General features: G+C 40.5%; 3 protein-coding genes across 6 annotated transcripts; 2 read left to right on the top strand and 1 right to left on the bottom strand.

Annotated features, from left to right (window-relative positions):
- Nucleotides 1-971: 971 nt before the first annotated feature.
- On the bottom strand, nt 972-8,167 carry LOC146609778 (ras-related protein Rab-5A). 4 transcript variants are annotated; one of them, XM_085345914.1, is made up of 6 exons: nt 8,012-8,167; nt 4,557-4,777; nt 4,175-4,326; nt 3,937-4,059; nt 3,362-3,455; nt 972-2,935 (listed from the first exon to the last, which is right to left on the bottom strand). In XM_085345914.1, the coding sequence occupies exons 2-6, from the start codon at nt 4,720-4,722 to the stop codon at nt 2,820-2,822; spliced, it is 651 nt and encodes a 216-aa protein (XP_085202040.1). In that variant the 5' UTR covers nt 4,723-4,777; nt 8,012-8,167; the 3' UTR covers nt 972-2,819. The 4 variants fall into 4 exon arrangements, with proteins under 4 accessions (XP_085202040.1, XP_085202041.1, XP_085202042.1 ...); XM_085345915.1 differs by having other exon boundaries at nt 4,557-4,774; XM_085345916.1 differs by lacking the exon at nt 8,012-8,167 and adding an exon at nt 6,684-7,996.
- A 967-nt stretch (nt 8,168-9,134) lies between these two features.
- otud6b (OTU deubiquitinase 6B) lies at nt 9,135-14,423 on the top strand. Its single transcript, XM_085346362.1, has 8 exons — nt 9,135-9,364; nt 10,491-10,639; nt 12,010-12,111; nt 12,352-12,552; nt 13,042-13,162; nt 13,254-13,315; nt 13,426-13,532; nt 13,795-14,423. The coding sequence occupies exons 1-8, from the start codon at nt 9,295-9,297 to the stop codon at nt 13,877-13,879; spliced, it is 897 nt and encodes a 298-aa protein (XP_085202488.1). The 5' UTR covers nt 9,135-9,294; the 3' UTR covers nt 13,880-14,423.
- Nucleotides 14,424-14,707: 284 nt separating this feature from the next.
- Nucleotides 14,708-16,586, top strand: lrrc69 (leucine rich repeat containing 69). The gene is given in 9 exon segments (XM_085346142.1): nt 14,708-14,902; nt 15,036-15,162; nt 15,267-15,336; nt 15,473-15,632; nt 15,635-15,713; nt 15,948-16,045; nt 16,135-16,224; nt 16,226-16,315; nt 16,479-16,586. Coding segments are annotated over 9 exon segments (1,017 nt in total).
- The last annotated feature ends 4,726 nt before the right edge of the window (nt 16,587-21,312 follow it).

Below are 21,312 nucleotides of genomic sequence, written 5' to 3'. Positions count from 1 at the left end.
TATATTTATAGACCCTTAAAAATATTTTCACATCATATCAGTGAACATGTGGAAATGTCTTAAGTATGCTCACCCAAACAACAACAATAAAAAAAGGTTAAAGTTCAGGATTGATGATGATTAGAAGCTTTCATCAGTTTCATGATGAGTATGAGGGAAGTAAAAGTGTGGGTCATAACCTCCAGAGGACAAAACAAACAGATATATAGAGTAGTAGACAAAAAGTAAAAAAAATAAAATAAAAAAAGCTATTGAGGCCCAGAGGAAATAAAGGCACGCACATGCATGCACACCGCCTGATTACAATAATAAATGATCAAATTTATTTCAGTATTTATTTGGTCATTACATAACAGTACTGTAAAATGCTTGCATTTAAATGTTTCTGGCTGCAAATAAGTGTTCACTGCAAAACAAAAAAAATTAAAAAAAATTACAATTTGCATCCTTATTATGTGTTAAATCATCTATTCATAAACCGCCATTGTGCCAGCTGATAGTTGTTTTACTGTTCCTACAATTATCGTCACAATGTTAGCGAGATGTAGTAGGACAGACAGAGGAAAGCTCAAAAACTGTGCAGCGTGGTGTCCGACTCCTCTGGAGTTTTACAACCTGTGCCTCTGAAAGCTCACGTCTACTTACAGGGAGGAGGAGGAGGAGGAATAGTTCTGGACAAGGCATAGACAAGAAAAAAATGGAGAAGTGTAAAGTAAAGAGATAATCTTAAAAAACAAAAAAACAAAACATGTTTGGATATATTTTTTATGACAGAAATATACAAGACAGATGACTAAATAAATGCAATTTCATTTTTTTGTTGTTGTTAATAAACACTAGATACATTTATAAAGACCACCACTGATTATAATTTAACCATTTATATGTGTAAAAAAAAAAAAAAAAAGACAAAGAAAAAAAGGAACAGCAACAAAACTCCAAACCCAGATTGTAGCTGTTTTTTTTCCCCTTCCTGCTAACTGTACACTTTTTTATGATTATCTAGACAACTCCCTAGCAAGCATTAGTCCTGTCACTGGTAAATTGAAAAAGGTAGACTACACTGCAACACCTTATTTACAGTATATTATTTATATATTTATATTTATATATTTATATATATATATATATATTTATATATCACACTGGCTGAAATCATGACAAGATATATTCATGAACATCATTAGTGCAAGGCATGAGTAAGACAGACCTGTAAAAAGAGTTATTTACTAAAAGTACTCTGTATGTGTGTGTGCATGTGTGTGTAACAATTAGGGGGGTTGTGTGTCGGTGGGACAGAGTGTGTGCTTGACAAAGGTGTGGATGATGTGTAACAGACTGTGTGTATGTTCATGTACAGTGATGTTTAGGTCTTACAGGGAATAGGGGAAGGTGGGGAGGGAGACGACAAGTCAGTGGCGTGTGTGTGTTTAATTGTGGAAATGTGTGTTAAAAAAAAAAAAGCCAAAAACAACAAAACACACGGATAAATGCGTGTGAATAAGTCGAAGGATGTAATCTGTCACCAGACAGCAAACCCGGGCCGGGCTTTGTACAGAATGACACACCGCCGTGTCTAAAGCACTTTCTAATCAAGAGAAGATGTCAAACATTTATGATTCCGATATTAATTAAGAAGCAACTTTACATATTGCAACTCCCCACTCACTGCTATCACCTTCGATTTACCCCCAGTGCAAACCCAGCAGTCGAGCAACATTGACACAATGGAAAAAGTAACCGCACAAGAATAAATCGTTGAAAAACAGAAACCCAAGAGACCGCAGTATGACAACAAAAGGGTGGTCTACACAAGGTTTATGGACGGACACATCATGAAGTGGGCAGTTGGTGACACTGACGTGTACCGTAGAGGCCTCTGCGCTGTGTTTATAGACACAAGGGGATTTGCTGCGCAGCACTGGTCCTTGCAGACAACTCACAGAGTAAATACTGTGAAACATTGCACAATGCCACGAAGGACAGCTAGGAGCAGGCACGGGCCCAGAATGGAGACAAGGTGGTGTGAGAAGCTATGCACTAGTGCTACGTTGGGTTTAATGGAGGGAGTGGGGTTATAAGGACCAACTATTCTCCCCCCCCTCCCAGCTACGAGATAAAGGGCCCTAGAAACAACAAGAGAGACAGAATCTACAATTTCTCTCTGCCCCCTCCACCTTTCCTCTTTCTGAGATTAACAAGAACACACTCCTCCAACCAACTTTTTCTGCTCTACTGCAGATTGAATGTGTAACTCTTTAACTTTTAGGCCGCCTAAATATGCTAGCATGTGCATCCACAAGTTTGACAAAATTACAGTAAACAATAATCAACAAAGTTATAAAAAAATTGAACAAAAACAGAAGACTGGTATTAGAAATGCAACATTAAAGACTTAAGCTATCCCAGAAAAGAGAAGTGATCACTTCCTCCAGATGAAACTCATGTCTACACGGTGTAAAGATGATGACAACGCAAGGAAGGGTGCTCTAATGTTTCTAATACCTGCGATCACTGATCTATCAATAATACGATAGATGTAACAAGCTCGATGGCAGAAAGTAAGACAAAGTGGTTAGGAGGCTTCCCCGGGTAGCAGCAGAACCATAATGGAGGAAAAGAGGCAGAACCGCAAAGAAAGATCAGTGTGATGGCAATGAATTTGTTAAAAGTGGACGAGTGGGGTGGCGAGTGCAGGGCATATTTTCTTGTTTCAGAGAGTAGGTGACACATTGCATTAGTAACTGCAGTGGCATTTGGGGCATTGACCACATTAGTTACTGCCATACAGGTTGGTAGGGAGGAGGGTGTTCTTCATGTTAGTTACTGCAGCATGGAGCCTTGGCTGGCTGGGCAGCTTCTGTCAGGTCCACTCCCCGGCTGCGCCCAGTGTTTGCTCCTGCAGTCTGAGGCTCATTTTTTGGCAATCTCTTTGCTGGAAGAAATCAAAACAAACAAACAAACAAACAAACAAATAAATAATACAACGATTTTCAGAAAAGAGAAGCTACAAATGATAAAAAAAAAATCATTAACAAACACATCAATCATGCTAGTTTGACCTTGTCCTCCAGTTAATTTTTAACTTGCATTTTAAGCAGGAACTGAAACCTCTTAGGAATTTGTGATTGTCCAAGCCTAACAGCAGCTTTGTAAACCTTGTGTACTTTTCAGCAGAAGAAAACTGGAGCTACAGTAGAAAGCCCAGGGTAGCAGAGAACATGCAAACTCCACACAGAAGGAGCCCTAAACTGGGCTTCAAGCCATCACCTTCTTGCTATGAGGGAACAGTTCTAACTCCGAATAATAGAAATATGCAGAAAAACAAATATCTACAAATTGAGTCCTAAAAGTTACCCACCAATGGCCATAAATATCTCATTCACATTCATAGACGTCTTGGCCGATGTCTCCATGAAAAGTAAGCTGTTGTCATCTGCGTATGATTGGGCGTCCTGTTGACACAGTGTAAACAAACGAATTTTTAATACATCCTCCAACACGCATTTCTTCAGGCATAAGAGAAACACAATTAGGGGATAATTAAAAACGGAAGTCATGGCTCTAGAATACAGCGTCTGCTAGGAACGTGATCACCCATCCACCTATTTTCCTCCCCTCATCCAACTCAGTTTTGCGGTGGGATTGGAGACGGGTTGCCAACCTGTCGCAGGGCTAACAGAGAGGTACAGACAGCCATTCACACCATAGTCACACCTATGAGAGATTTAGAATCACCAATTAAATAACTGTACTAACTACATGTGCTCGGACTGTGGGAGGAAGCTGGAGTACACGGAGATAAACCACGCAGACACAGGGAGAACATGCAAACTCCACACATAAAGGTCACAGAAAAATTTGATTAAAAAATAATAATAATAATTGTAAAATCATGAAAGCCTAAGACACAGTCTAAGGTTTGTCTAGACTGACCTGGAAGTCCACAGCTCTTTTGTTAGCCAGGTCAGCTTTGTTTCCTGACAGAGCGATGACTATATTAGGGCTAGCTTGTCGTTGTAGCTCCTTCACCCAGTTCTTGGCCCGTGCAAAGGACTCCTGAAATAAAAATGAAGACACGGTACCACTTGTCAACATCTAATGCTACTTTCATGTTTTAACTTGCTCTACAAGTGCTCTGGAAGGCCTGGGTCTTAGTCGAGGATGAACGTGCCTCGTTTGTGATGTCGTAGACCACAATGGCAGCTTGTGCTCCTCTGTAATACATTGGTGCCAAACTGTGGTAACGCTCCTGGCCTGCAGTGTCCCAGATTTCAAATTTCACTGTTGTATCATCAAGACACACTGTTTGGGTTAGGAAGGCCGCTGTGGAGATAGGAAGAGACGAGTCATTTTTGCGTGATCATTAACGACACCAAAACTATATCTTTACGAGGTCATATAAACAGCTGATAAATGTGTCAACACAAAAGCATCAGTATTCTGAATGGGGACTTCTCAGGAAAACAAACTAACAAAACAAACAACAACAAAAAAAAAAAAAAACAGAACTGCCAGGTTGTCAGAAACATCCTGATTTGATGACATGACCTTACCTCCTATTGTGCTTTCCTGGAATTCATGGAACTGGCCCTTGACAAAGCGAAGCACTAAGCTGGACTTCCCCACAGCCGATTCACCCAACAGCACCAGCTTAAACTGACAGATCTTATTCCCTGCATTTGGTCCATTGGGTCTCGTAGCTCCTCCTCGATTGGCCATGACCTAGTCAGATCCCAGGTGTCCTGTGTGCCGAACCTCACTGTCGGGACTTCTGCTGCAGGAAGCACGAGAACAAACATGTTCACAGAGTAAAAACAGATATTAAACTCTAAGAGATTTGTAATTTCTTTTCCCTTCAAATGCAGTTTAACAAGTCATAACAGGAACGGAACAGTTATTTTTGTATAGATTACAGTCTGACATTTAAGACAAATGAGCATTACTCATATATTCAAATCATGCAACAAATTTATAAATATAAGATCAGCTTCCTCTGAAAATCATTATAAAATTACAAATCTTATGAAAACTAGAATCCGACTAATGAATAGGCTACTAGAAAAAAGTAACTAAATTAGGCAATCTTTTGACATTTTGACTGGGACATAAAGGTCAATGAAAGTTCCTCAGAGCAGACTACATACAAAAAATGATACATCTCTTACTCATACTTGCACACATCAAAGTCAAGCATGCACCCACTGGTATCACTTCAATTTGTTGTGAATTAAGAAGGTTTTCACACACAGAGTGTTTCAAAGAAACAGGTGGTTTTCACACTGCAGTTTAGGCAACATGAAGAAATTTATGTGATCAATAAATTCAAATATAATTCATATACAGTGCATTGAAAATGATAGCCTGTATCAATTAGCTATCTTTTTTATCTGCAAATTATGGCTGTAAATGCAATTTTATAACGCTAATAACTGAATTATTCTGTGAACATTTCAAGTCAGTAAAAATAACATGCGAGCATTTCAAACACACAAAGGCCTGTTCTGAATGCATGTGCAATTTTTGACAGGGGATGCAGAAATTTCAGACACTTCTTCATGAATGTAACTTACAGTAACACCAGGAAAAGGAAGCCTTGTCATGAACTACAACAGTGATTCATGGCAAACTCGAAAGAGAGCCGGGGAAAGACCCACCCACATTACACAAGTGTGGTACAACTGCGAGAACCATTGCATGCATGCATACCATGCGTGCATGTAGTGCTTACTAACTTATTTGGGAATGAACAGCTCAGAATTTCTAAAAAACACAGACGGCTGTTGTAAGGAGATAATCACGGCTTATGTCTGGCCTCACAGGGTGAATTTAGTGGAATCTTGTGCCTGACCAAAAACTGGCCTTTCGCCTCGCATCAAACTCACATATATGGTGCAGTGCAATAAAGCACAAAGCAACCTTTGTTAACCACACAAGTCACACTCTGTTGAGGAGAGGCATTAATCTGTGGTGGCTGTAGCCTCAATGGCAGTTTATGAAGATGTTGTACTGAATTATAGTATACTGTAAGGTAGCAGTACGTAATAGCATACGACACATTTGAGTGTCTGTGGCTGTGGCTTGAAAGGTTGATGGATAGATTCCCCGGCTACTCTAGACTGCATGCTGAAGTATCCTTGGGGAAAGCACTGAACCCTGAGTCGCCTGCAATCCATGCATTGTGAGCTAGAGTGCATGCAAATGATAGAAAAGGCGCTATGGTAAAGAAAAAAAAGCACTTGTATGCATTTATGTGTGATGGGATGAACGAGTAGTAGTAGCTGTGACTGCTCCAAGAAGAAAAGTGCTACTTAATTATATAAGTTAAGAGTTAACATGTGCTTATAATCTGCAAGATAACTAAGAGGATACAGCTATGAATGTACTCTGAACAAAATTGCAAAAATAGGCAAGTCAGTCTATAAAGTAACTGTGCCAGGACTGCTTAAATGCAAATGCAACAGAGCAAATAAAAAAAAATGTCTGCCATTACAAATGTGCGATTCACTTTTTATCTCCATATTTTTGCCTCCAAATCACTGTCATCATCACCCTAACTTCTTCTTTCAGTGTCCCCTTCTTGCCTAAAAACTACAGTCGACTGGGACTTTGTGGTTATTGCCCCTAAGCGCATGGGGACTGGTTCAACAACTGATGATTTTAGATCAGCTCTAATGACATACCTGTTTTAGCTGCTTTTAGTTTAGCCTCAGGTCCGTCAGTGTTTGGTCAAACACACTGTAAATGTTTTGTACTACTGTTTTACTTGACTGTTTAGCATTGGTAGAATGCAGCTGTTTTCTGATTTCTTTTCTTAAATATTATATTTTATTATGTTCCCTGTTTATGTAAGCTCCATGTTTGTAATTGGGTTCTTGAGACGTGGATTACAAAATGAGTGTGCCTGTACTGCACTTATGGTCAACTCCAGTCATTTCAAAATGAGCTCTATAAATAGCATTTACTTTTTTCACACACACTATAAACCTGTGCGTCACTAGCCCACATCTGTGGCAAACCGTTCTTACTTGTGTCGCAACACTAAAGGCTGAAGGCATTCATATAACAGAGTTTATTAAGGTAAAGATAACAGCCACCAGATTTCTGGGTCTATTTCAAATAAAGAGCTTTGGGGAAACGAGTCAATAAATTGACCGGCGAGGTCATGCCAAAACATTTCAACCTTATCTCAATCGACTTATCCTTGAGACGAAGTCTTGAAGACGCGCAGCAAGAAAACAAACAAGCTCCAGGAACTGGAATGAGAACAGTGACTGTATTTACCCACACTCATGACACGATTTGTCAACAAACGCTGCGCATTACATGACTACGACGTGCATATTTGGCTTGAACCCTCGATACTTAGTTGACTATAAACACACTCGCTCTATGTTAGCAGTGGCTATCGGTCTGTTTTGATGTTAGAGGGGGCCGCCATTTTCCCCAAAGTGTTTTTGTTCTCTAGCTTGTTAGCGTTTATGCTGTTAGCAAAGCTTAGCATTCCTAGCTGTCTGGTGTCATTAGTCTCCCGACTGCTGTAAGGACATAAAAACAACACGACAGCTATCTGCATAAAACTAACGCCATTGTTTTTTTCTTTCGAATTGAAACCCTGATTGCCGGTGCTGTTTAGCTAATGTTGATTCAAGGGGAATAGCTGAGCCCCTCAATTAACAAACACTAACGTTAGCTTGCTGTCACTGTTAGCATTACACCCACTGAACCCAGTCCACCTATTAGCAAAGTCACTGTAAGCCTGCCATGCTACCTGCTATACAAGACATTATAAGCTTTTTGCTATTGGTATACAAGAGAACAAGCGGACTCGACAGGACAAAGGCCCGCATTTCTGCATCCCCCATGCCACCAAACACCATCGACATTAGCTGCACCTAGCTAGCGACATAGCTAGCTAACGAAGTCACCGATGACAACTAAACAAACGGCGGCGTCATGTCACCGAGCCAGCTGCAAACCACAACTCGTAGATTCGTGACAAGTACGTTACCCGAGAGCCAGGCGATGTACAACTTTAAATAGCACCGCTGCAGTTCGCACACAGAACCCGGGACACTGTGATGAGCTGGTGTCAGGGGAGGGGGGGACCGAGAAAACAATTTCAACAATCCTGTCACGTCTCCTCCTTTCTTTCTTCTCGCAACTTCCCCTTAGAACCAAAACACAAACAAGCTCTTCCGCTCCCCGTGCCACGTCACACGACACGCCCGCTAACAGGCAAAATTTGATTGACTGTATATTATGATCAGCTCTCGATATCTGTTTTTAATGAGATACAAATAAAATCAGACATTAATAATAATAAAAATTACAAATAATATTTTCATGCGTATTGGATCATACTGGATAATTTAACAAAAGGAAATCAGACACAGCTGATATTTAGATAGACAGACTCGGTACAATATAGATACCTTTTTCTATGGGTTAAAGATGACCTTGTCACGAGGACAAAGGCATTTAAATAGTCACATACATTTTTTCCCCTTTAATTTGAAATTAATATTTACAGACAAGTATTGTTATACCCTTTTGAAAAGAAGCATGCAATCTATTTTAAACCCACTGGATCTTCTTGGCGTTTCTTCTTCTTTCATCTGCTCCCTTTAGTAGATCATCTGCCTCCATTTCACCCTACTTCTAGCATCCTCCTCTGTCACAAAGGCCCTCTGTATTCACTCCTTCACTGCATCCACAAATGTCCTTTCAGGTCTTCCTCTTCTCCTCCCTCCCGGTAGGTCCACATACCTTGTTCAGTATAACCACAAACCCTCATATTCAAAATATTTGTTTTCTTTCTGTCTCAGAGGGTTATTGTTATTCCCCAGGTTGCAAACCAGTGGTAAAGATCTAAAAACAAGATACGAAGAAAGAGGAAACACTTTTTCCTGTCCATTCTTAGATGAAGATGAGATTAAATGAACACGACGTGTCTAGAAAATATATTTATTTAAAATATATTTAATAAAATGTATTAAAATAAAGAACGTAGTCCCGAGACAGCCTGGAAATGTAGTACACAACATACCGAGAGGTGGCGGTATAGAGACAATCTCGGAGTTTATCTTTGGCGAAGAAGAAGAAGCCCCACCCTCTCTTCCGGATAAGGCCATATCAGCACGTTTTATTTATCGTTCACTGTATTTGTGTGCTTTTATCTTGTGCTAATGATGAGCTACATTTTATAACAAGTCATTAATAACACATATGGTAGTCAGGTTCATGTACCTCGTAAGCACTGTTAGTGGTTGACCTTAACAGCAGCATCCAGTCATGGAGGAGGTGGAGACACCAGAGGAGCTCCTTGCAAAGCAGCACCGCAAGGAGAAGAAGGATCTGCAGGGTAGCTACTTTTAACAGTGCTCTTTTGTTTGGTGGGCTAACATCTCAGCCTTTGCTGGTAGCTGGTTAGCGTGCCCGTGTGTTGTTTATGTGTCGGAGTGTTTAGTCTTACTTTAGCCGCTATTAAGTGACCATCAAGTAAATAAATAATGGTCACCGCAGACGTTTCTGTGGTTACTATTGTGAGGCAACTGCCAGCCTTATCGCGTGGTTTGTTTTGCTTTTAGAGTAATAAACCTCTAATACACAGATCACTGTTGGGAGAAACGTTTAAGGATTTGATGACTTTAGCCCAGGGGGTGTCCAACATAAGGCACGAGGGCCGGATTCGGTCTGACAAACACACCAATCCGGCCCCACCGGCTTTGGAAAATGTGATTTGTATTTTAATAAGCTTTATAGTTTTTCCGAATGAAAAAGATCTTCACCATGGCATTTCATACTACATCCAAGTAATTAGGTAATAGATAAGTAATTAAACAACAGAAAAGAAATAAAAATAGAATTTTGTCAATTAACAAAGCTTTCTGTTTTAAAGGAAAAGTCTTGCAAGTTAGCCACCAGAAATGCTTCTGTAATTTTACACCTTTGTTTCCTACAGTTTAAACCCAAAGAGTCATTTTGAAAGATTTATTTCATTTGCTACTGCAGTATTTCTTTATCATGTAGAAAAACTGAGATATTTTTTGAAATTGCACTTCTTTGTCTTATTTTTAGATGTCTCAAGGATTCAATTTGTGGTTTAACTGCTTTACACTGGCTGAAAGAAGGTGTTTCACTGGTCTGGCTCACTTACTATGAAAGTTGGCTGTATGTAGCTCATGATGTAAAATGAGTTGCTGCTTTAGCTGACCACTGATATCAAAACATTTCTTTCACATGCCACATGTTGCAAAATAATTAATAATGTCTGATAATGTAAAATCAGCTGTTTGTGCAGTTGGTGTAGACAGGTGCAGAAACATTTTAATCTTTTTTTTTAGGTGCATTAGTGCTATCTATGACAGTGTATCCTTCACTATGTTGGCAGTTTTGTGCATGTATAACTTTTCTAACCAGTATGCAGCATCATCTGTATTGTTGTGTTGTACTGTTTTGTTTGATGGTCTGCTTTGTGTCATTTTCAGCTAAAGTCCAGGGCATGAAAAATGCAGTCCCCAAAAATGACAAGAAGAGGAGGAAACAGCTGACAGAGGAGATCTCCAAACTTGAGGCTGACCTGAGTCAGAAACATGAGGAGGAATTCAGGCAGCTCAAAGCAACAGCTGACACAAAGGTGACTTATTATGTTTACATGGTCGACAAATCGGGTAGAGTTTGATTAGTAATTAATGTAGAAGCACTCTTTCATAATGGGGTAACAAGTGTAAGATGGAAAGGGAAAGAACACAGCTGTTAAAAGGTTTTTGTATGTGTTCAGTATACATTCAGTATGTAAATGATTCTAGTCTTTGTGCTGTATCAGCTGCAGTTTACAATAGGGCTGGGTATCGTCACTGATTTCTAGGTCAGTGACGATATTGATTCGATCCACGATTCGATTCAATTCGATTTAAATCTGGGAAGTTTTGCCTCAGACAGTTAGAAATATTATAATTCAGATCAGTACATTTACATATTTTTTAAATATTTTTGTATCTATATAAAGGAAGCTGACACACGCAAGACTTTATCAAAGGTGTAAACATCACAGCAGATGCCTTTGTGTCAAAGTAGCTGAAGATAAAACACAGAAAAACATGAAGGTGGTTTTGCTGGCCTGGGATTTTATAAAAATATTCTGCAGTACATCAAAAACGAAAGAAAACCATTAATCAACATATGACAGCGGTTTTATTAGAGACACGGCTAAACGTTTTGCATTTTGCACAATTTAAAAAAGTTTACATTTGTTCAGAAGTCTGTTGAACAGCAGAAATGAGGCTTTCTTTTCGGAAGTAAGTAAAAGGAAAAAAAACAGCGGCCAACAGCGCTGTAAACAACGGTAGACTTGTGCGTAACAAGCAAGCGAATAATGCAGAAAACAGATTTTTAGATGGGAAACTGTTCTTGAAGTATACAGAGAAAGCAAGAGAGAGAGAGAGCTGTGCATGAAGTGTGATTTTTATCGTGGTGGAAGCAAAACAGCAAAAGTCAGAGGGAATTCATGACGATGTTTATGTGGAGCTTAGTTTGGATCTTCTTTTGCTGCTGGTTCGGTCAATATTGTTTGGAGAGAGATAAAACTAACAGCTTTAGAATCAGCCCAAAAAGGGCGTAAACACAAAGCGTGGACCCGCCGAAACATCGGAATCAGCGAGCTGTCGGCTTTCAGCCCCGACCATGTCCGTGCCGTCGGGTGAGAAAGGCGACATCTCACTGATTCTGATCTGCGGGTCCGCGCTTTGTTTTTACGTCTTTGTGCAGAATCCATGTTCCTGCTCTCATTTACTGTTTTAAATGTTTGGTGGTTGTTGAAATTTTGTGAGGTTTAACCTGAGATTCTGGCGTTTCTGGAAAAAAAAATTAATATAAAAAAATTGATTCAGGATTTTAATGAATCGATATCACGTTATCCAAGCCAGAATCGATTTTAATCGATAAATCGATTATCAAAACCCAACCCTAGTTTACGACATAACCATTTCTCTCTTTACTCAATATTAGAAGGTGGAAGAGGTCATAAATGGAGTGGAGACTGTAAAGGTGGAAGATGGAGAACAAGAGGAGGCGAAACAGCCGCGAGTAACCAAAGCCCAGAAGAGAAGGGTGAGGTGCAACTTTAAAGACTTGTGTGTTGTCGAACCTTTATGCATTTACATTTTAGGTTTTCCTGAAGAAGAACACTTAGAACTCATAGTCAATCGTCCTTGTTTACCACAGTTCACATTCATGATGTCTCTGCTTTAGAGAGGTCTCTGATGATCAGTCCTGCCTGCTAGATATAAGTTGGAGTCTAATAAATCACCCGTATTTACCTGCTTTTGACCTTTAAATGATTTCGTATAGGACAAAAAGGCTGCACAGGAGAAGGAGAGGGCGATCAGGATAGCAGAGGCTGAGGTGCAGAACCTGCAGGGTGTGAGACATCAGGAGGGTTTAAAGCTGGTCCAAAAACTCGCCCAGCAAAAGCTTCAGATCAAGGAGATCTCCTCTGATGGCCACTGCATGTACCGTGCTATTGAAGATCAGCTGACACGGCGATCAAAGGTACATGTTGTTATAGAGGCATCTTCCGCAGCATGTCTTTTGTCCTGTCGTCCTTCTCTCACCCAACTGGTCATGGCAGATGGTCGCCCTTCCTGAGCCCTGGCCCTCTAAAGCCTGGAGGTTTCTTCCTGTTAAAATGGAATTTTTCCTTCCCACTGTCGCCAAAGTGCTTGTTCATAGGGAGTCATATGATTGTTGGGTTCTTCTCTGTATGCGTTATTGTAGGGTCCACCTTACAATATCAATTGTCTTGAGGCGACTGTTGTTGTGATTTGGTGCTGTATAAACAAAATTGAATTGAATAATAACTGTAGCTGTAGTTTATATACTGAGTCAGGAATTACATAAGAAATTGAGCATTGCTGACAATCTTTGACACCTTCCGTGTTTGGAGTCTGTACAGCTTGTCATACAGAAAATGACTCAATGAGAAACTGTCAAGTTTAGACACACAGAACACATTTTCTACTGCATTCTGTTCTGTTTTAGCTCCAATTACCCACAAGTGTGAAGGAACTGCGATCCCGCACTGCCGAGCACATGAGAGGCCATCCTGACGACTTCCTGCCTTTCCTCACCAACCCAAGCACAGGTGACATGTACACAACAGGTGAGACCATCTGTGTTTTTGGTAATGAAAGTAAAACTTTCACTGCTATATTTGTTAATATTCAATTGACATGTTTGTCTTTTGCTTCCAGATGAGTTTGAGAAATACTGCAGTGATGTGGAGCACACATCAGCTTGGGGTGGACAACTGGAAGTGAGTTCCTCCTTAACTGTCATATACTGTACTATACACAGTGAAGTGTTTTGTTGTACTTTTCAATTCATTTTAATAATGGATTTTTTTTAATTTTTCAAATTTTGCAGCTTCGAGCTTTGACGCAAGTTCTTCATTTGCCGATCGAGGTGATCCAGGCGGACTCTCCTACCATAAAAATTGGGGAGGAATATGACGGCGAACCCATCACACTTGTGTAAGAATGTTTCCAAATATGTTTTTTGCTCAGAGTACAACACTGTCAGTAAAAATGTGCAAATGAATGTAGTTGTAGTAAACATTTAAACATTTTAAATTTGCAATCACAAATTTACAAACACATTTTTCACTACTGCCAGTCTAAATCCAATCTGACTGTTTGGATTTTCGTGTAACTGCATGTCAAAGCTAGGAAACTGATATACTGCGTTATTTTTTCCTCCTATACAATAACCTTTTCTCTGTCTCTTTGCTTGTAGCTATATGCGGCATGCTTATGGTCTAGGAGAGCACTACAATTCTGTGGAACAGCTAAAGGACCCAGTCAATGCTGAGGACAGCTGAGAGAGAGTTAACATAAGGCTGTTGGCGTAATGCAGAGAGTGTTCAAACTTCTAACACAAAGCACCCTAAAATATGACATATTTGAAGGGAGACCCCTGGTCAAGCGAGACATTGCTGAGCTCAACAGAGAATGCTTCTGTTTTCACATCGGTTAAATGTCTGTGTTGAAGTCAGATACGGAGAGTGAAACCTAAATGAATACATAACTTCTAATGTATAAACGATAACATTGTGTTAATCATGATAATGATAATAAAAAAACACAATTGAACAGAATGTGTGAAAAGATTTTACATGGGTCACCCCTGGCTAATCCTAATGATTACAGGGTTACCTTTTAGCTCATTTTCAGAGGCATCGCTGAATCTTTTTTTTTTTTTAAAGAAAAAAAATACAGTTCCACTCATGCAGTTGAGGATTCAGGAGCTGCTTATCATGTGTGACTACCAACCAAATGTGGACAACGAGTGGTTGTTTTCAGTGTTGTTTGGCTGAAATGAGCTGTTAAACGTGTAAATGATACCAAGTTACATAAATGCATACAATACCATGAGTGTGTGTGTGTGTCACAGCTTTATTCTGAATGTTTCTAATGAGCATCCTTGTATTCCTCATAGGCACCACAATTTATATACCATGCATTAAAAATGAAAAACCCTCACTGTCATGGTAAAACTGGCCATTATAATCAATCCACCCATATTTAACAGTTTAATATCCAGCTGTGTCCACCAGAGGTCGCAGCTGCTCCGGATCAGATCTTTGACTTGTCAAAGAGCGTGCTGTTGCCACGGTAACTCCACAGAACGTTACGATAGGCGTAAAGAAATGGCTAAAAGGGAATCGGCGGCTAGAAAGTGGGTGATAAGGGTTTTATATGCCGGAGCAGCCTCTTTAAATTTAAGCTCGACGCACATAAAGGAAGTTCCCAAGTGCGTTTCCAGACTCACAAACCTGTCAGTCCTCCTGTTAAACAACAACTCCATCACAGGCCTTCCCACTGAGCTGCTCTCCTTACATCAAGTGAGTCTTCTCGCTTCGTTTGTTTGCTCGCAGCTTATCTATTTGCTGGAAAATTGGCAAGGTGCCACTTGAAATGTTTTACACATCACGCAGATTTGTGATTAAATACTTTTCCTCCTGCAACGCCCGAAAGCTGGCTGAGCTGAATTTAGGAAATAATGCCTTGAAGGAGTTTCCCGCTGTTCTGGGCCATCTGGAGTCCTTGAAAAAGCGGTACCTGTTCAGAAACCAAATTACTGTAGTGCCACCTGATGTGATAGGTAGGCTCTTACTGGTTTTGTATGATTAATACAAAGCTCCAGTCATCTGTGTGTGTGTGTGTGTGTGTGTGTGTGTGTGTCTGTGCAATATTCATGTTTTACAGGTGGCTTCAAGAACCTTGTCCTCAATCTGAACCACAACCAGATTCACAGACTTCCGCCAGGGATTAAAAGGTGCGTTATGACTCCCTATATCTGCAATTATAGGTTCTGAAGTCAACAAATCATTTAATGACAGTTTAATTCTGATACACGTGTGCACACATTGTGAAAATGCTGCATGTAAACCCCCCCTCCTCTCAAATTCAAGTCTGACTATGCTTGAACACCTCAGCGTGCTGGACAATAAGCTGGAGGAAGTTCCTGCAAAGCTTGGTCATCTCACTCGCTTGTCTGAGATAAACCTAAACTTCAACAAGCTGTCCTGGCTTCCTCGGCAGCTGTACCAGTGCAAAGAGCTGACAAAGCTGTTTTTGCAGCCAGAAACTACTTGACCAGCCTACCAGAGGAGGGTTCTCATAAAATCCCACACCAGTTACCTGTTGAGTTTTCCATGTTTTTTCTTTTCTTTTCTTTTCTTTTCTTTTCTTTTCTTTTCTTTTCTTTTCTTGTTTTAGTCAGCCAATCAAGAGTTTTAGGAAAATCAGTAATTTGATTGGCCACTCACACGATCTAAATTTCCCTGAAGTTAATTTTTGACTGAAAATAGTGTTCCTATACTGATAAGGTAGCTTTTAAGATATTTGTGTCAAGCTGTATCTCTGCTTCTACTTTTGTACTGTGAAATAACTTGGCCGTAACGGAACTGCACTGTGAAGGGAACAGGTTTGTGCAGTGTGAGCTCATGACTTCGGTGCAGTATGCTGAAGTACTTATATTAAAGGTAAATGTCAGTCTTTTAAAAAAAATAGATATTTTGCTCCTTTAATGCTGGCTTTGTTTCCATATCACTGTTTCCTTTTGTACCAGTAGGAAGTGGTTGTTAGGTTTGTATTGCGGGAGGACAGAAACAGGTTCTCTCTAATCCATGTGATGCTTCCCCACTATCCAAATCTAAAGACGTCTGCTGGATACCGCCAGTTCTTGTGCGGTCTGCTGCAGCCCCTTCCTCACCACCTGGTTGCATTGTGTGCATTATGTAAATCTAAAGAAGGTGAATCCATTGTTTTTTTCCCTATTCTAGTTGCATAATTTCAACAACATAATTCTGTGACACCTGCTAAAGCAGATATACATTAGTATGCAATACGGCTGAAAAATGCTACATACATAATGACTGAAGTAGGTAAATGAGCTCTGTTGCCTTTGTGTTACAGGACATGAAAATGAGGAGTATGCTCACTATTCTAGTGCGTGCCCTTCTCTGTTCATACAGGTGCTTTAACACAGAAGGACACGCCTACTTTGGTGTTGCTACAAGATAAATACAAGTTTATTTAAAGATACAGTCTTCTTTTTCATCTCATACATTTTGTTTCATCTCTTAAACTGAAGGCACAAAATGTTTCAATGAATATCAAAGTGATGTGTGTAGGTCTGGAAGCATACATGGATTCATTCCTCAGTGATTTTGTCCTTTAAATTTATTTGACATTTCACTCTGTAGCCACTAGATGGCAGCAAATGAACATTGATGGGACCCTCGTTTCAATGGGGCTCTAAAATGCAGGCTTTATGCCAGCTACAACGATGTAAAATCCTTGAAAACAGATAAAACAACACAATTTTTAAAAAAAAAAACTTTATTTACAAATACTTGAACATAAAACCTTTGTGAGAGAATACCTGTCACACCTGTTTTTCTCAGTAAAGAGATAATTCTGTGGAGTCCTTCACTGGGTTTAACCCGCGCAAAATCTATACGAAGACCCGTTTACATTTAGCAATGGAATATTTTATTTTTCTGTCTGTGTCCACCTTGGCACATCCTTTTCCCATCAGCGCTGATCAAACTGCACAGCTATAGCTGCCCCATCTCTATCGGCTTCTACAGAAAGTGGCATCTGTTCCAACCTGCCAGACAAGAGAAAGATAGAGAGAGGGAGGGAGGGCTAGAGAGAACTTCATTTCTAGCAAATTAATTTCCCATCCACGCCTCCAGAGCTTACTAGCTCGTTCGCTAGCTGCTGCGGCCGCTGCTGCGTGTGTCTGCTGAGTCGGAGCCTCATGCATAATGCATCAGGTTTAATTGCAAACCCAGAAACTAATGACTTTGGACTGGTTAACAGCAGGGGAGCCATACATCTCGAGCAAACTGAATGAAAAATCAGCTCAGAGGAGAGAAAAAAAGGAGCCTAGCCCCTAATTGATGAATAATTGAAGCGGCGAGCTACAGGGCATAATTGTGACATTTTGTTTCAATCAATTTCCAAGTGGTGTGGGCGAAAGTGCACTTAAAGGAAAAAAGCAATGACAATGAATGAGAATGAAAGGGAGAGATGGAGAGCGCGGACGGTGATGGAAATGGACGTTGTGTCTTCAGTCATTGTTACGAAATTTGCTGGAGCAAAAAGGCAGGACTGGACCAAACGCTTTTATCTCTCTCCCTCTCTCTCTTTATAGGTTTATCTGTCAGACCCCTGCTTTGCTGTAGTTGGGTTGCTTTTAAAAAAATCTCAGCTAATGGATCCGTATTCTTGAGTCATTTTCACGTACCACATCCGTTTTAAAAAGAAAGAAAGAAATGTGAAGTTGCTCGAGTGGACATGCTTTTATTTCCTTTTTCAGTCAACCTAATTAGTTTATTGGGAGAGTACGAGGGCCAGGTCACAGAACTGAACACCACGCAAGTCAGTCTTGAACTATCGTGTAAGGCCACAACGCCTCGTGATTTTATTACTGCACACGGGTGCTGTGATCTCAGCTACACTTACATGCAAAATGATCACTCAGAGAGAAAGTTAGGTGCAGCACAAGGTCTTTTACCTTTTCTCTCCCACAGCGCACTGCTGCTCTCTGTCGCTCTCTGAAGCCTTACTGGCCGCTCGACCAGTGGGCGCAATAGAGAGAGGAAGAGTGCTGTTCCTCTTCCAGGAGACACTGCTACTACACTATGGAGCTAGTATTAGGTTAGGGCTACGAAACTAAAACTATTGACCAGCTTTATATCATTATTTACATCTTCACAATGGACAAAAATCTATGTATATATTTGAGTACTTTATAAGGCCACAACTGATAAATAGGTCATTGCAGCTGGCATCATACTAATGGGTGAAAGGGCAACAGTGTGTGCCTTCTTGCAGGCAGCAGATGTTGGGTCCTGCAGCAGTGCAGCAGCAGCCGCACTCGCTCAGTGGCCTCAGGACTTGTCTGTTAGTGGGTCTGGTGTCTGGTCTCTGGTGTCAAGCTTTATGCGTGTCTTTGCACGTACAAACACACACATACACACACACACACACACACACACACACACACATCCCTTTAACGCACTACAGAGGAGCAGACACGCTCACTTCACTCGCTCTGCACCGATGGCACATCATCACAATATTTTTTCCCCACATAGCGTTGTTTTCATCATGTTGTTTCACAAAACGCATAGTCACACACACACCCCCACCCGTGTGCACATGCATTCCTTTTCCATATCACTGAGCTCTTCCTTATGATTGCCACATACAGAGTGTGCTGCATGTTTCTTAACATCACGCGCAGCATGATTGACGTGTATGGAAATGAGGAGGTTACATCCTCAAAGGAGATACCATACGGATGGGAGCAGCACACTGATGAGAGGCATCTACAAAAGGCGCTTGTAAATTCCTGACATGCCTAACATATGTTAATGAGCCATTCTCTCGCTCTGATATAATTACTGCGAGGGGATATTGCCTTTGGTGAAAATATCCGTCTCGCATGGCATGGCTACCTCATGGGGGTGGAAAAAAAAGTAAAGAATGATAAAGTAGCGGGGGCATAAATTCTCATTTACCATGCTTGGAGGTAAAGAGAGTGATGTTGGCAAATTCACTCAGGATGATATATTGGGGACAAGGCACCTTAGGTTCATTACATACTTCCTTTGTTAAAGCGCCTTCTGTAGTCTTGCATCGTTTGTTTGGAGGTATTTAGTCTGTCTTGTCATTTGGAGCATTTACTTTGGATGTTTGAGCTTACATTGTATCTTGGGGCCAGAAAGACAAGTGATATGTAAACTGAAATATAAGATTAGATACTAATTGTTTATTTGGTGTTAAAGCTCAATACATCACTACTATTATCCCTTCTGTATATGAATCCCCACCTTTTAGTATCTTAAATATATTATGCTTAAACTGGACATATTATGCTTTCGCTTAGTTTCTGTCATATTGTTACAATGGTGGATGCTCATATTAAACATAGCCAATAATAAGTGTTTGTACCAGTAATCAGACTCCTTTAAATGCTCAGTTTCAGATTTGTTTTTTCTTCTCTCGGCTCTCTCTGGCTTCAGAGTTTATATCCTTAATCTTATCTTCTCAGGGATAGAAGCCCCTCCCACCTGCCGTTGAAGCCTTCTGTTTGCTAGGGGCAGCCAATCAGAATAAAGTTGGTTTTAAATGGTGCTAAAGTGTGATGCTTTTTTAATTGAGGGGATGCATCTAGGTCCAATGGAATTTAAACAAGACTTTTAACTGTGAGTCATGCAAAGCTACTTTGACAGTGTCCAACATTCAAAATGTGGAACTGGAAATGACCATAATAGCTCCCTTTAAAGCAAAGGATTTCCAGCTCACTCCAGAAACAAACACCACGATGTGATATGCCCCGTCATTCGGTCATTTTCAGAGATCCAGCAAAGCCAAGATTGTGGTCTTTGCCAGAATTATTTGACAATAGCTCACGTGGATTCCTCATCTTCTCTCCTTGGGGCAGCAGCACAGGGTCTATTGAAATGTGTAGCACTGATTGCTGAAGTAGGGGTCTTGTGAATGGAGAGAGGGGAACAACAGGCATTCGATAGCGAGCGGTGGACCGGTGTCATAGCCAAGGGTGTGCACCACTCCAATCACTAGATTCTATTGTTGTGCATTGCTGCCCATGACAGATCTTGGTATCGAGCCACTGGCAGAGTACCAGAGCATTGTCTGGTTGACAGCTGCCCCAACAATCCTGTTGTGTTACTAATGAGTACGGGCACTAGGGGGCAGTGTGATTCTCTGCTGGCTCTCGACCAGATGGGAGAGAGATGCACTGATGCACACAGCACACTGAGATATGCCTGACGAGTCTAAGAGATAGAGCAGTTAATAAAAGCAAGAACAATGAGCTGTTATTGGAATTCAAAGCTTTATTGGAATCTACGCATCAAATCAAAACATTCAAAGACATGTTTGACTTTTAAATCTTATCAGTGCGACCAAAGATTCCTTGGTGAAAAGGGAGAAAGTTTCATTGCATTCATTGTTGCATAGCAATAGGAAAAAAATGGCAAAGACACCAGATGTACAAGACAATAACTGTATAATCTCTTTATCCAAATCGACACAATGCAACAAAAGAAGTTCCCTTATACAGGCGAGAAAGTAAAAAGTAATAATGTAGACGAGCTAGACTTGAAGTGCACCCGACTGTCAAGAAATGCTGCAAAACAAAGCCATCCAGGCTTCTTACTACTCTTTTGTTTTTTCTCTTCTTTCTCTCACCATAGAATATTGTAAATGAACAGAAGCAAGTAAACTGTCTGTCCTTGGAGGTTACAAGGAAGTGATACCATTACTGAACCGTTCCTCATTAGAGGGGGTGTAAGACAAGAACCCAGCCGTCAGGCCAGCTCCCTGTCTCTGGCAGTTCTGGGTCACCACCAGCCACACTGCAAAAAACCCCAAAAACAACCACCATTACCAGACTGCATTTGCTGCAGAAATCAGACAGAAATGCTGCAGCAACATCAAAAGAAAAAATAAATCTTTAATCTTGAGTGTCTTTGAATCTCTTCAAAAGTTTCCTCGGGTTTGGTAACAGGGAGCGTGGAGAGGGACAAAGATTGTGTGTTTCTGTTTGTTCGGGATGGTGATTGTTTTTATGTTTGGGGAGCAAACAACATGGGAAAATGAGGCTGAAAGAGATGTTGATGCTGCATTGTATCTTTTGATCTTACTTACTCAATAGCTATCAGAAGTAGCATCTATGTGATGTGTTTTTATGTTTATTTTGATGCAATTT

The sequence above is a fragment of the Diplotaxodon limnothrissa genome, linkage group LG22, assembly GCF_057381915.1.
Source record: "Diplotaxodon limnothrissa isolate DT_005_m linkage group LG22, D_limnothrissa_male_GT1.1, whole genome shotgun sequence".
In the NCBI taxonomy this organism is placed as follows: Eukaryota; Metazoa; Chordata; class Actinopteri; order Cichliformes; family Cichlidae; genus Diplotaxodon; species Diplotaxodon limnothrissa.
This window is presented reverse-complemented; position numbering and strand designations above follow the sequence as displayed.